The 13381-nt window shown below is 37.2% G+C and overlaps 1 protein-coding gene and 1 long non-coding RNA gene across 2 annotated transcripts in view; one reads left to right on the top strand and one right to left on the bottom strand.

Moving 5' to 3' along the window:
- The window catches only part of LOC138713976 (uncharacterized), a 183548-nt gene that overhangs the window by 138376 nt on the left and 31791 nt on the right, over positions 1–13381 (top strand). The window lies entirely within an intron of this gene.
- LOC138713957 (uncharacterized) overlaps positions 2014–13381 on the bottom strand; it is a 41445-nt gene continuing 30077 nt past the window's right edge. The window contains exons 5-6 of the mRNA XM_069846536.1: positions 2625–2701; positions 2014–2564 (exon numbers count right to left, since the gene is read on the bottom strand). Of these exons, the coding sequence (XP_069702637.1) occupies positions 2014–2564; positions 2625–2701 (628 nt within the window). The remainder of the gene's footprint in view (positions 2565–2624; positions 2702–13381) is intronic.

The raw sequence follows: 13381 nt of genomic DNA, 5'->3' as shown, positions 1-13381 counted from the left end.
TTCATTGCCGTTGCTAAGTAACTGATGGTGGAATAGTGTTACGTAATTCATTGCCGTTGTTAAGTAAGTGATGTCAGAATAGTTTTACGTAATTCATTTCCGTTGCTAAGTAACTGATGTCAGAATAGTGTTACGTAATTCATTGCAGTTGCTAAGTAAGTGATGTCAAAAGAGTATTACGTAATTAATTGCCGTTGCTAAGTAACTGATGTCAGAATAGTGTTACGTAATTCATTGCCGTTGTTAAGTAAGTGATGTCAGAATAGTTTTACGTAATTCATTGCCGTTGCTAAGTAACTGATATCAGAATAGTGTTATGTAATTCATTGCAGTTGCTAAGTAAGTGATGTCAAAATAGTATTACGTAATTCATTGCCGTTGCTAAGTAACTGATGTCAGAATAGTGTTAGGTAATTCATTGCCGTTGTTAAGTAAGTGATGTCAGAATAGTTTTACGTAATTCATTGCCGTTGCTAAGTAACTGATGTCAGAATAGTGTTGCGTATTTCATTGCCGTTGTTAAGTAAGTGATGTCAGAATAGTTTTACGTAATTCATTGCCGTTGCTAAGTAACTGATGGTGGAATAGTGTTACGTAATTCATTGCCGTTGCTAAGTAACTGATATCAGAATAGTTTTACGTAATTCATTACCGTGCTAAGTAACTGATATCAGAATAGTGTTATGTAATTCATTGCAGTTGCTAAGTAAGTGATGTCAAAAGAGTATTACGTAATTAATTGCCGTTGCTAAGTAACTGATGTCAGAATAGTGTTACGTAATTCATTGCCGTTGTTAAGTAAGTGATGTCAGAATAGTTTTACGTAATTCATTGCCGTTGCTAAGTAACTGATGTTAGAATAGTGTTACGTAATTCATTGCCGTTGTTAAGTAAGTGATGTCAGAATAGTTTTACGTAATTCATTTCCGTTGCTAAGTAACTGATGGTGGAATAGTGTTACGTAATTCATTGCCGTTGCTAAGTAAGTGATGTCAGAATAGTTTTACGTAATTCATTACCGTGCTAAGTAACTGATATCAGAATAGTGTTATGTAATTCATTGCAGTTGCTAAGTAAGTGATGTCAAAATAGTATTACGTAATTAATTGCCGTTGCTATGTAACTGATGTCAGAATAGTGTTACGTAATTCATTGCCGTTGTTAAGTAAGTGATGTCAGAATAGTTTTACGTAATTCATTGCCGTTGCTAAGTAACTGATGTTAGAATAGTGTTACGTAATTCATTTCCGTTGTTAAGTAAGTGATGTCAGAATAGTTTTACGTAATTCATTGCCGTTGCTAAGTAACTGATGTTAGAATAGTGTTACGTAATTCATTTCCGTTGTTAAGTAAGTGATGTCAGAATAGTTTTACGTAATTCATTGCCGTTGCTAAGTAACTAATGTCAGAAGAGTGTTACGTAATTCATTGCCGTTGTTAAGTAAGTGATGTCAGAATAGTTTTACGTAATTCATTGCCGTTGCTAAGTAAGTGATGTCAGAATAGTGTTACGTAATTCATTGCCGTTGCTAAGTAAGTGATGTCAAAATAGTATTACGTAATTCATTGCCGTTGCTAAGTAACTGATGGTAGAATAGTGTTACTTAATTACGCATATTATTTTGGCCCAATCATTTATTAAAGGAAAACATAGTTTTGAAAACATGCTCAAAATACTCCTTTTTTACACCCCTATAATTTTTGTCTAGAGTTTTTTTTATCAAATTAAAAAATAGCAAAGCTACATGCTGTGTTGGACGCTTTCTACTCACCTTGTATATGCTTACGTATGCAAGTGATGGTAAACTTTTGGCTAGCCGTTCAATTGGTTGCTTCGGAAGTTCACCGATGTTTGCTAACAAAGAAGGTGGGGACGTTCCGCAGAGCCTCCACTACCTGCAAGAGGAGTGTCTGTACGAGCTCCTAACCCAGCAGAGCTGCTGTCGTCATCTGGCAGTGTCACACGGTAGTTTCCCGGTCCACATGTATAAACTCCACAGACTGAGCCGGTTGTCAGGAAGACGTGGTCGAGCCCGACGGGTCGAGGAGCATCTCCTCCGTCGGCACCCGCCGAGGCCCGACATCGCCTCCCCCTCCTCCCCGCTTCTTTTTACCCAACCTCCTCCTCCTCTTCTGAGTCCGTATTCTGTGCACGACCGCCACACAGAGGAAAATAGTTAACGCGGCCGCTGTGGCCGCACCCACCCCCAGCGCCGTGTATATCCCGCCCGGTAGAAACGCGAAGAACTTCCTGCCGGCACCGCAGTGAGATTCGTCCTCGTCGAACCCTGAGGGACAGTTAGAACGCCCGTCGCACCAAAGACTCGCACTGATGCAGGCGTTCAGTTCGGGACACCGGTGGGGGCACTCCCAGTCGGCCGGAAGTGACGACGACGCCGAATCGTTGTCACTTCCGACGTAGTCGATCTGAAGCTGCTGCAGCAGGGACGACCTGGAGCGGGAGATCTCCAGCCAGTTGAGGGCCGCCACCCCCGGCTCGCGGCCCACGAATTCCACCAGGAAACTCGGCGGGCGCGGGGACTTCAGGAAGAAGCTGCGGCTGCCTTCTATGGAAGTCCCGCTGTTGCTGGTCGCCGGGTTGTCCTCGCCCACGGCTCCCACGCTGAACCACTCTTCGGAGAAGACGTGCACGGCGAATTGCCTCGCGTTGGGCGACGCGGGACACACAACGCGGAGTAACCTGCGAAAAGAAATCCGTTAGTCGCTTTACTAGTTCCAGTTTAACAAAAAGTATGTATACGCCATTCAGTAACTAAAGAAACCACTCTATAGACTTCAGTACTATAGTTCAATAGACTACGGCCCAGTTGCACCAACCCTTGTTACATATTTAACATGTCGTTAGGGCAGTTTAACAGTAAACTTAACGGAAGTGATGTTTCATCAACTGTTGTTACTGATGGAGGAACTGTGCGTTACCGACCGATGGATTAGGAGAAGGTGACGAACAGTTTTTAAGAGGTAAATTGACAAATAGAAACTCTATCAGAAATAAAGTACATTCAATCAAAACTATAGATACTGAACGAAACTACCTACTAAGAGATAGGCATCAGCAAAGACTAAATTTTCCTAAAATCAGAAACGCTTAGTATTAATTAAATTAGATAAGCAGACAGGTTTTGAAAATAAGATAGAATTACGTCAAGGTTTTAAAATAATAAAAATTGAAAATAGAGAATTAAGGTAGTTATTAATGTATTCAGATAGCTATATTATTTAGTAAAGGTTCAGAAGATAATTTTGACTTTATAAATTGCTTTACTAATATGTCTTAATTTCAATAATAATGCATTTATAATAAATTTAGTAGGCATTATAATAGTAATGAATTGATAATGAGTACATGCGACACAGTGATGAAACTAAATTGAGGTTGATTATGTAAGCAACTTGGCAAGTTTGTGTTTAAGCTGGTATGTGATAGTCTTCATTGAAGTTACGCAAACGTTTCTGCTGACAAGGAAATACTGTAAGAAATATGGGTAGAATGTATTGAGTCAGCTAATTCAGGTTCATGACTTACATTATGTCGACATCTGAGCACATTTTTTGAAATAATAAGTTATTATGTAAAGTAAGACCTAAATAATTACAATTAAATTGTGAAAAGGAGCAGATAAATAAGGTTTAAAGTCTTAATGGTTATCACGATTGGTTTAAACATACACTAAAACCAGACGTAAGTGCAAGTTTGAACCAATAAATTATTGAGATTTGTAGAGAAGAATAATATCGTACGGGAATATATGTGGAGAAGAGATTTTACTTTTTTTCACACTTCCTTCAGGTGTGAGTATATTCTGTGGTGTTAATAGGCGCACTGTACCTCTAACTTGTGCACGGTTAAAGAATAAAAATATGTTATCGATCTTTCTGCTAGAATCCTCTATCAAGAAAGAAGACATTAGTTAATATAAAATTTTAAACCAGCGCAGCGAAATTATTAAATAATTTCCAATATATTTGGCAATAGTTCTCAATAAATTATTTCTGTAATCTAATTTTTTTGGGATGAATAACAAATGGTCTCTCTGGTACCGCAGTCACTCCTTTTTAAGCCTCGATGAATAATATGCGGTGCAGGCCTACTGTAGGAATATGAAACTTGTTTATATTGTTAGCTCCAATGTGAAATTGTTTCCGATTACTGATCTTAATACCCTTGAGATTTGCAGGAACAAAAATGTGAAATTAATGAGTGGTTTGTTTCAAATCACAGCGGAATGTGAACTGTTAAAAGTTCAATTAACGCGTACCAAAGCAAGATAAACATTTTCGATATCATTCAGAAATTGTATCTATGTCGGTCATTATTCATGTATAAATCAGTTCGTGTAGGTACGTACTTTTGAGAATATTGTGGAACTAACATTACGTTGAAATTGTGTGAAAATTATCAGTAAATAACAGGTATCTTTTGTTTAAGTAGGTTGTAATTGAATTGCATATTTTCATAGAGGTTCCCAAAATGTTCAATATTTAAAAATTTCACGAAGTATAAAAAGAGAGTAGGCTATTGTGGTGTTGAAAAAAACTGTCAAGATTTTTGTGAAAGTATAAGTTTCCAGCAACCCTGATGGCGAAAGAATGTATTTTTGAGCATGTCATTTGTCTTTTGAAAACTATTTACTCTGAATTTTATTTCATATTCACTTCTACGAGTCTATTTATCCAGAAATAATGGGCATAAAATATAATATTTATTTATGTAAAAAAGTATTTAAAATAATAAAGAATACAATGCAGATCACCGTCAAGATTCAGCAGACTATTTTCTTAGTGGTTTTTATATTTCGTATAATAAACTAACAAATGAGAAAATAAGATTAGAACGTCTTTCCTTAAAAAAATAATTTATAATACCGTATGACAGAAAAGCCATTTGCCAAATGGAGAAAATATCATTTTCGAATGGCAAATGTATAATCTTTTCGCTGTAAGAAAAATCCTAATATAAACAATAGCACGTGACTGAAGTGAGGCTTCATTGGCCGCAGTTTGACGCCATAATTCTCAGTACGTGTTCCCGCCTACTGTTGTACATTCTGTTTCATGTTAAACATTTCCCGTTACTCGTCAAGTAGGCCACAGTGTAATACATACAGTATGTGAAGTAGGCCTAACCTCACTACTATGCATTCATTTGCTTAGGAAACATTTACTTTATAATTACTGTAATTAAGCCTCACTTAAGTTATTATATACATTTAAGACTATTTGCTTTTCTCCGCTTTTGAGAGGGTTTCCACTCTTATGTTTAATAACCACACACACCAGGATGCAGAAGCCATACTTCAGTACCACGTGCTTACGTGAACAACTACGAGTTCAAGTGATGCCAGCTTGTTACAAGAACAGACTACTTCGATATTACTGTTGGTATTCATCCGCGTTCATAGCACATAACAAAATACAGTATAAAAGTAGCTTTTCTTTTACATATCGTTTTACATATGAGTGAAGTTATGTGTTTCATTGTATTTAAGAACTAGAATTCAATTTTTTATTTTCAAATAATACAAGATGATAGTTTCCAAATACGGACTATATTTTCCTGCATCGTGTGAGTGTTTCGACTGGGAACCAATCACGGTATGACAGCCACGTGCTTGTGTTTAGATTAGGATTTTTCTTACAGCGAAAACAGTATAGGACCACTACGAAGACAACAAGGACCATGATAAAAAACGACTTGGACCATAACAAGCACCATGGTCCTTGTCGTAGTCCTTGTCATAGTCTTTGTCGTCGTCCTTGTAGTCATTGTGGTAGTCCTTCTACGGTTCTTATCTTGGTCTCTTTTCCATTGTCTTTATAAGATTCTTGTCGTGGTTCTCATTATTGTCTTTGTTATCTTTGTCGTGTTCCTTATCGTGATTTTTCTCGTGGTCCCTGTCGTGCTTGTCGTAGTCCATGTCGTCATCTTTATCGTGGTCAATGTCTTGATCTCTGTCGTGGTGTTTGCCGTGGTCCATGTCGTGATCCTTATCGTGGTCCTTGTCTTAGTTCATGTCGTGATCTTTGTGGGCCATGTAGTGATCCTTATTGCGGTTCTTGTTTTTGAAATGATCCCTGTTGCCTTGTCGTGATCCTTATGGTCTTTGTTGTGGTGCTTATTGTGGTACTTGTATAGTCATTGTATTTGTAATCATCCTTTTCGTGATCCTTGTTGTCTTTGTCGCAGTCCTCCTACGGTCCTTATCTTGATCTTTTCCATTGTCCTTATAAGGTTCTTGTCGTGGTTCTCATTATGGTCTTTGTTATCCTTGTCGTGTTCCTTATCGTAATTTTTGTCGTGGTCCCTGTCGTGGTGCTTTCGTAGTCCATGCCATGATCTTTATCATGGTCCTTGCCTTGATCTCTGTTGTGGTGTTCGTTGTAGTCCATGTCGTGATCCTTATCGTGATCCTTTTAGTCCATATCGTGATCCGTGTCGTGATTCTTGTGGTCCATGTAATGATCCTTATAGCGGTTCTTGTTTTTGAAATGATCCCTGTTGCCTTGTCGTGATCCTTATGGTCTTTGTTGTGGTGGTTATTGTGGTACTTGTATAGTCATTGTCTCTGTAATTATCCTTGTCATGATCCTTGTTGTCTTTGTCGTATTTCTTCTACGGTCCTTATCTTGATCTTTTCCATTGTCCTTATAAGGTTCTTGTCGTGGTTCTCATTATTGTCTTTGTTATCTTTGTCGTGTCCATTATCGAGATTTTTGTCGTGGTCCCTGTCTTGGTGCTTGTCATAGTCCATGCCATGATCTTTATCGTGGTCATTGTCTTGATCTCTGTCTTGGTGTTCGTCGTGGTCCCTGTCGTGATCCTTATCGTGGTCCTTTTAGTCCATATCGCGATCCGTGTCGAGATTTTTGTGGCCCATGTAGTGATCCTTATCGCGGTTTTTTTTAAATGATCCTTGGTGTTCTTGTGAGCCTTATAGTCCATGTCATGGTACTTATCGTGATACTTGTATTCGACCTTGTCGTGGACATTATCGTGATCTTGTCGTGATCCATATCATGCTCCTTATACCTTGTGACACAAAACTTCACAGTTTCTGGGGATTACGACTGATTTATTTGACGAATCAATTGAAGTCAGTGACTCTGATGGTATTCTCATTTTCACAGACCCCTCAACGAGCTGTCTCCTATAAAAAATTGTCTATTACGAACTACAGCCTTGAGATACTTATAAATGTTACACAATGTTCTTACGTTAAATTTATGATACTAAACTATTGTTACTCGAACCACAACCATCTCGTAGTGGAGAATGACCTTGACATGATTACCGCTAAGTGAACCTCTCCCTGGCAGACAATGTTACAATCTGTTCGCATCGTTCAGTGGCTTATAATTGAGGCGTTCAGAAGTCAACATGATAAACTCCACTTTTGGTTATTTTAGTGTTTCGATTAATTAAAATGTGTCTCAGTGAAACATACAGCAGAGCCCGTATAGGTCAGTTTCTATCTGATGCTTTTCCAATTCACTGCGGGCTAAAGCAAGGAGATGCACTATCACCTTTACTTTTTAACTTCGCTTTAGAATATGCCATTAGGAAAGTTCAGGATAACAGGCAGGCTTTGGAATTGAACGGGTTACATCAGCTTCTTGTCTATGCGGATGGCGTGAATATGTTAGGATAAAATCCACAAACGATTAGGGAAAACACGTAAATTTTACTTGAAGCAAGTAAAGCGATCGGTTTGCAAGTAAATCCCGAAAAGACAAAGTATATGATTATGTCTCGTGACCAGAATATAGTACGAAATGGAAATATAAAAATTGGAGATTTATCCTTCGAAGGGGTGGAAAAATTCAAATATCTTGGAGCAACAGTAACAAATATAAATGATACTCGGGAGGAAATTAAACGCAGAATAAATATGGGAAATGCGTGTTATTATTCGGTTAAGAAGCTTTTAACATCTAGTCTGCTGTCAAAAAATCTGAAAGTTAGAATTTATAAAACAGTTATATTACCGGTTGTTCTGTATGGTTGGGAAACTTGAGCTCTCACCCTGAGAGAAGAACATAGGTTAATCGTGTTTGAGAATAAGGTTCTCAGGAAAATATTTGGGGCTAAGAGGGATGAAGTTACAGGAGAATGGAGAAAGTTACACAACACAGAACTGCACGCATTGTATTCTTCACCTGACATAATTAGGAACATTAAATCCAGACGTTTGAGATGGGCAGGGCATGTAGCACGTATGGGCGAATTCAGGAATGCATATAGAGTGTTAGTTGGGAGACCGGAGGGAAAAAGACATTTGGGGAGGCCGAGACGTAGATGGGAGGATAATATTAAAATGGATTTGAGGGAGGTGGTGTATGATGATAGGGACTGGATTAATTTTGCACAGGATAGGGACCGATGGCGGGCTTATGTGAGGGCGGCAATGAACCTTCGGATTCCTTAAAAGCCATTTGTAAGTAAGTAAGTGTTTCTATGTTGGCAATGTATTAAATTGACCATATTTTTAATGGTCAATGTGATTAACTCCATAGTTCAGTAAAAATCCCACAGAATGCAATATTCTTTTTGACTACAACACAGAATCAATTATGTGTATTCAACTTTAACCTTGAATATCTCAAAATCTTTGGAAAATGAGTTAATCATATTGACTTCTGAATGCCTCAATTAGTGGTTTTTGAATTAAATCTACACGAAAACCGTACATGCAATTGAAATACGCCAGAGGAGTAAATGATTCTTTATTAGATTTTCTATCGATATTGACAAAAATTACGATCCTACTCGCAATAGTTGCCGAATAAGAGGGTGTTAAACATTTGGGAAAAAAATCTGAGAAAACTATGAAATTTTTAATAATATGGTATCACACTTTTTTGTTACATACAACATGAGCTATTCCCTGTGAACATCTGCAGGGTTATTTCGCATCCACCCTTTATAGGTCAAGCATCAGTTAACTTCGCTGTTCTTACAACTGATGCCAATGAAAGCTTTCAAATGCGTATGCTGAACAATCTTGGAGTATTGATCTACTTCATGACAACAGGGTCTCGAGTGACTACGTATATGCGATATGTTATTTCCGGTTTAATCTCTTCAGTGACTGGAACAAGAATTTCCGAACCCGGAAACTCTAGCGGAGCAACATCAATCTTTTGGTTGCGCAATCACTGGGATTGGGTCTCTATTTAGTCAGCGTGATTATACAATATACAATGCTGGAATATAACGAAGTTTTAGGCGACAAAAACTGGTTCGCTTTGTTTAAAAAAATTGCCGCAAGGTTCGTCATTGTCCAGCAGTTACTGGAGTCTGCAATAGATACACGTTGTAAAGTGTAACCGTTTCAGCCATTGCCTACGGTGTAATGGTACAATGAGAAGATGAATTCAAAACTAGAATTGGTATTTATACCTACACACAAATGAATACTGCGATATCGATAGTAAACACAGTCATGATTTATAGTATGTTACTCAGACCTTGAAGCTGGTTGCGTGATGGTGTTTTACTAGGGTTCTTACATCTTGCTCTTGCGTGCAATGGTCTTGCTAGTTGTGTACGAGTTCAAATCTCGTCGAGGTCGATGGACTTAATTAAAGGGTAATATAACTCAAATACCTGGGAGCAACAGTAACAAATATAAATGATACTCGGGAGGAAATTAAACACAGAATAAATATGGGAAATGCCTGTTATTATTCGGTTGAGAACCTTTTATCATCCAGTCTGCTGTCAAAAAATCTAAAACAGTTATATTACTGGTTGTTCTTTATGGTTGTGAAACTTGGACTCTCACTCTGAGAGAGGAACATAGGTTAAGGTTGTTTGAGAACAAGGTGCTTAGGAAAATATTTTTTTTGGGTTATTATACGACGCTGTATCAACATCTAGGTTATTTAGCGCCTGAATGAAATGAAGGTGATAATGCCGGTGAAATGAGTCCGGGGTCCAGCACCGAAAGTTACCCAGCATTTTCTCGTATTGGGTTGAGGAAAAACCCCGGGAAAAACCTCAACCAGGTAACTTGCCCCGACCGGGATTCGAACCCGGGCCACTTGGTTTCGCGGCCAGACGCGCTGACCGTTACTCCACAGGTGTGGACAATATTTGGGGTTAAGAGGGATGAAGTTACAGGAGAATGGAGAAAGTTACACAACGCAGAACTGCACGCATTGTATTTTCACCTGACATAATTAGAAACATTAAATCCAGACGTTTGAGATGGGCAGGGCATGTAGCACGTATGGGCGAATCCATAAATGCATAATATAGAGTGTTAGTTGGGAGGCCGGAGGGAAAAAACCTTTAGGGAGGCCGAGACGTAGATGGGAAGATAACAGAGTGCTGCATTGGAGTTAAATCGCTCGCTTGAACTCGGTCGAATGTCGCACGCTGGAGTGAGATAAGATCGGTCGTGATACGCTCGTAATAAATAGAAGCACAGTACAAGGTCATCTCACCGACATGTCTTATCTTGTATGAAAGGCGACAGGTAAGATACACATATGTTTTGCTCACACGGTAAAAATAAGGCTTTATTTTCTGCGTTTATGACAAACGTTTAATGGAACGTACCAAAACAGTAACATGAAGTTATAAATAAAATAGTATGAAAAACTTCGATATACAGCTATTATTATTCCTAATTATTAATAATTATTCAATATTTGATTTACCACATATATAATATGATAGGTCCATACATAGTGCTCCGCCTATATACTGCGACAATGTAGAAACGTTTCACAAAATATTATTATATAGCAGTAAATTAATAACAATATTAGTACAGAGATAACGTCACAGAAAATATAATAAAACGAATAATCATGCTGCACAACTGTTACAGACGCAAAGATTGATACACTAATTTTATTAAAGATTATTATTATTATTATTATTATTATTATTATTATTATTATTATTATTATTATTATTATTATTAGGCCTATTATTACTAGAAAACTTGATACATTTCTTGCATTATCGTGATTGTGTTCTCCGTTTATAATAATTACATTTACATCCAATAACATCTATTAGATGTGGCAAAAACAAAATCACTCCTGTGTGGGGGGGGGGAACATTTACCTACAACATTTATATTACATTTTAAAGCAAGTTTTGTAGTTGTACTATGGAGAGGTTAGTTAAACATTGCAAAGTTTTGAAATGATAAACATCTATGATATTACTACACAGTTCATCATTGTAAGAAGAGCGAATGTCTAACGCTCGGCTTATACCGTTCGAGGATTTATCGCTCGCGACAATTTTACCCATCATGCATGTGCGCTACCTATCGGATTATGCTATGAACTACTTGGCGCTCGAGCGAAAACGTCCGATGCAGACCTCTGGAAGATAATATTAAAATGGATTTGAGGGAGGTGGGATATGATGATAGAGACTGGATTAATCTTGCTCAGGATAGGGACCAATGGCGGGCTTATGTGAGGGCGGCAATGAACCTCCGGGTTCCTTAAAAGCCGGTAAGTAAGTAAGTTAGAATTGTAGGGAGAGGACAGTACTTGAGAGCAAAAACGTTATCTGTTTTAGACGATTTAGAGCAGCGTATTTATTTTTTAGAATGTGTTCCTTCCAGTTGAGACGCCAATAAAGAAGAATAAATTGCCAAGTATTTTGTTTTCAGGACATAAAAGATTTGAACATTTCTGAGGAAAAGAAATGATGGTGGTGCTGCTCGATATTTGGTGAGAAATATTGCGGATGACTTTATGTTGTTAGTGAATAGTAAGTACATAAAAATCCGAACTCTATTTTTTTATTATCCAATTTAATAAACCCTATTTCACCCTGAGGTGTATTAGGGTAATGGTTGGCATCAAAATACATATTTTATAACCAATAAACAATAGTAAAATTATAATATAAAATTGTGGTCACAGTTACAATTCACATGAATTATGCAGAAGAATTCACCTTAATGAAAGAATAGATCCTGTTAAAGATTAATGAGATGTTTGAGGAATAATCAATGCAAAAGATATACAAGAATGTCTAACCGTTTCAGAGTAAATACATGACCTTAAAAAGATAATTATCAATAGTACATTAATATAAGAAAGTTAGACTTTCACTTTCAAATTAATATTTAATTCATGAACAATGGAAGAGTTAAGAGTAATAAAAGGATATTACAAGCAATGATTTACGGTTACAAGTTACATACGTGATTCAGGAACAAGTACAATAATTAAAATAATAACACAAGTAATGACTTATAACTAACGAATAACGAAATTCTTGAAGGGCAATCTATAATAGTAGGGGCAATACAAAAGATTTAAAAACAAATGTAAACAGTAAAGGAATAGTAGAAACATTGACTTAAAATCACAAGTTAAACACATTATTTTTAAAGCTATAGGTAACAACAAAGAGATACTAATAACAATACACTGACTGTAGTTACTGATTAAACACATTATTTTAAAAACAAACACGCAAAGGATCAATAGCTATTTTTAGGCATTATATACATGGACCATGTCTTTAATTCACATCTTCTTGACGTTACTTCGTATATTATTTTGTGTTTCTATCTATTTTAGTTTGTTATTTTTCACCGTAACAACAAAAATATGTTTCATAAAGCCTCAAGGCATTTCTCTATATTTATTGTATCATGGTACTCTATGTCAATGGCAACCTGTAATGGTAATAGGAAGAAATATATATATACTTACTTACTTACTTACTGGCTTTTAAGGAACCCGGAGATTCATTGCCGCCCTCACATAAGCCCCCCATTGATCCCTATCCTGAGCAAGATTAATCCATTCTCTATCATCATATCCCACCTCCCTCAAATCCATTTTAATATTATCTTCCCATCTACGTCTACGCCTCCCTAAATGTATTTTTCCCTCCGGTCTCCCAACTAACACTCTATATGCATTTCTGGATTCGCCCATACGTGCTATATGCCCTACCCATCTCAAATGTCTGGATTTAATGTTCCTAATTATGTCAGGTGAAGAATACAATGCGTGCAGTTCTGTGTTGTGTAACTTCCTCCATTCTCCTGTAACTTCATCCCTCTTAGCCCCAAATATTTTCCTAAGCACCTTATTCTCAAACACCCTTAACCTATGTTCCTCTCTCAAAGTGAGAGTCCAAGTTTCACAACCATAAAGAACATCCGGTAATATAACTGTTTTATAAATTCTAACTTCAAGATTTTTTGACCGCAGACTGGATGATAAAAGTTTCTCAACCGAATAATAACAGGCATTTCCCATGTTTATTCTGTGTTTAATTTCCTCCCGAGTATTATTTATATTTGTTACTGTTGCCCCCAGGTATTTGAACTTCTCCACCTCTTCAAAAGATAAATTTCCTATTTTT

This window comes from Periplaneta americana, chromosome 14 (genome assembly GCF_040183065.1).
Source record: "Periplaneta americana isolate PAMFEO1 chromosome 14, P.americana_PAMFEO1_priV1, whole genome shotgun sequence".
In the NCBI taxonomy this organism is placed as follows: Eukaryota; Metazoa; Arthropoda; class Insecta; order Blattodea; family Blattidae; genus Periplaneta; species Periplaneta americana.
Note: the sequence above shows the minus strand (reverse complement) of the source record. Positions and strands in the feature narration are given on the sequence as shown.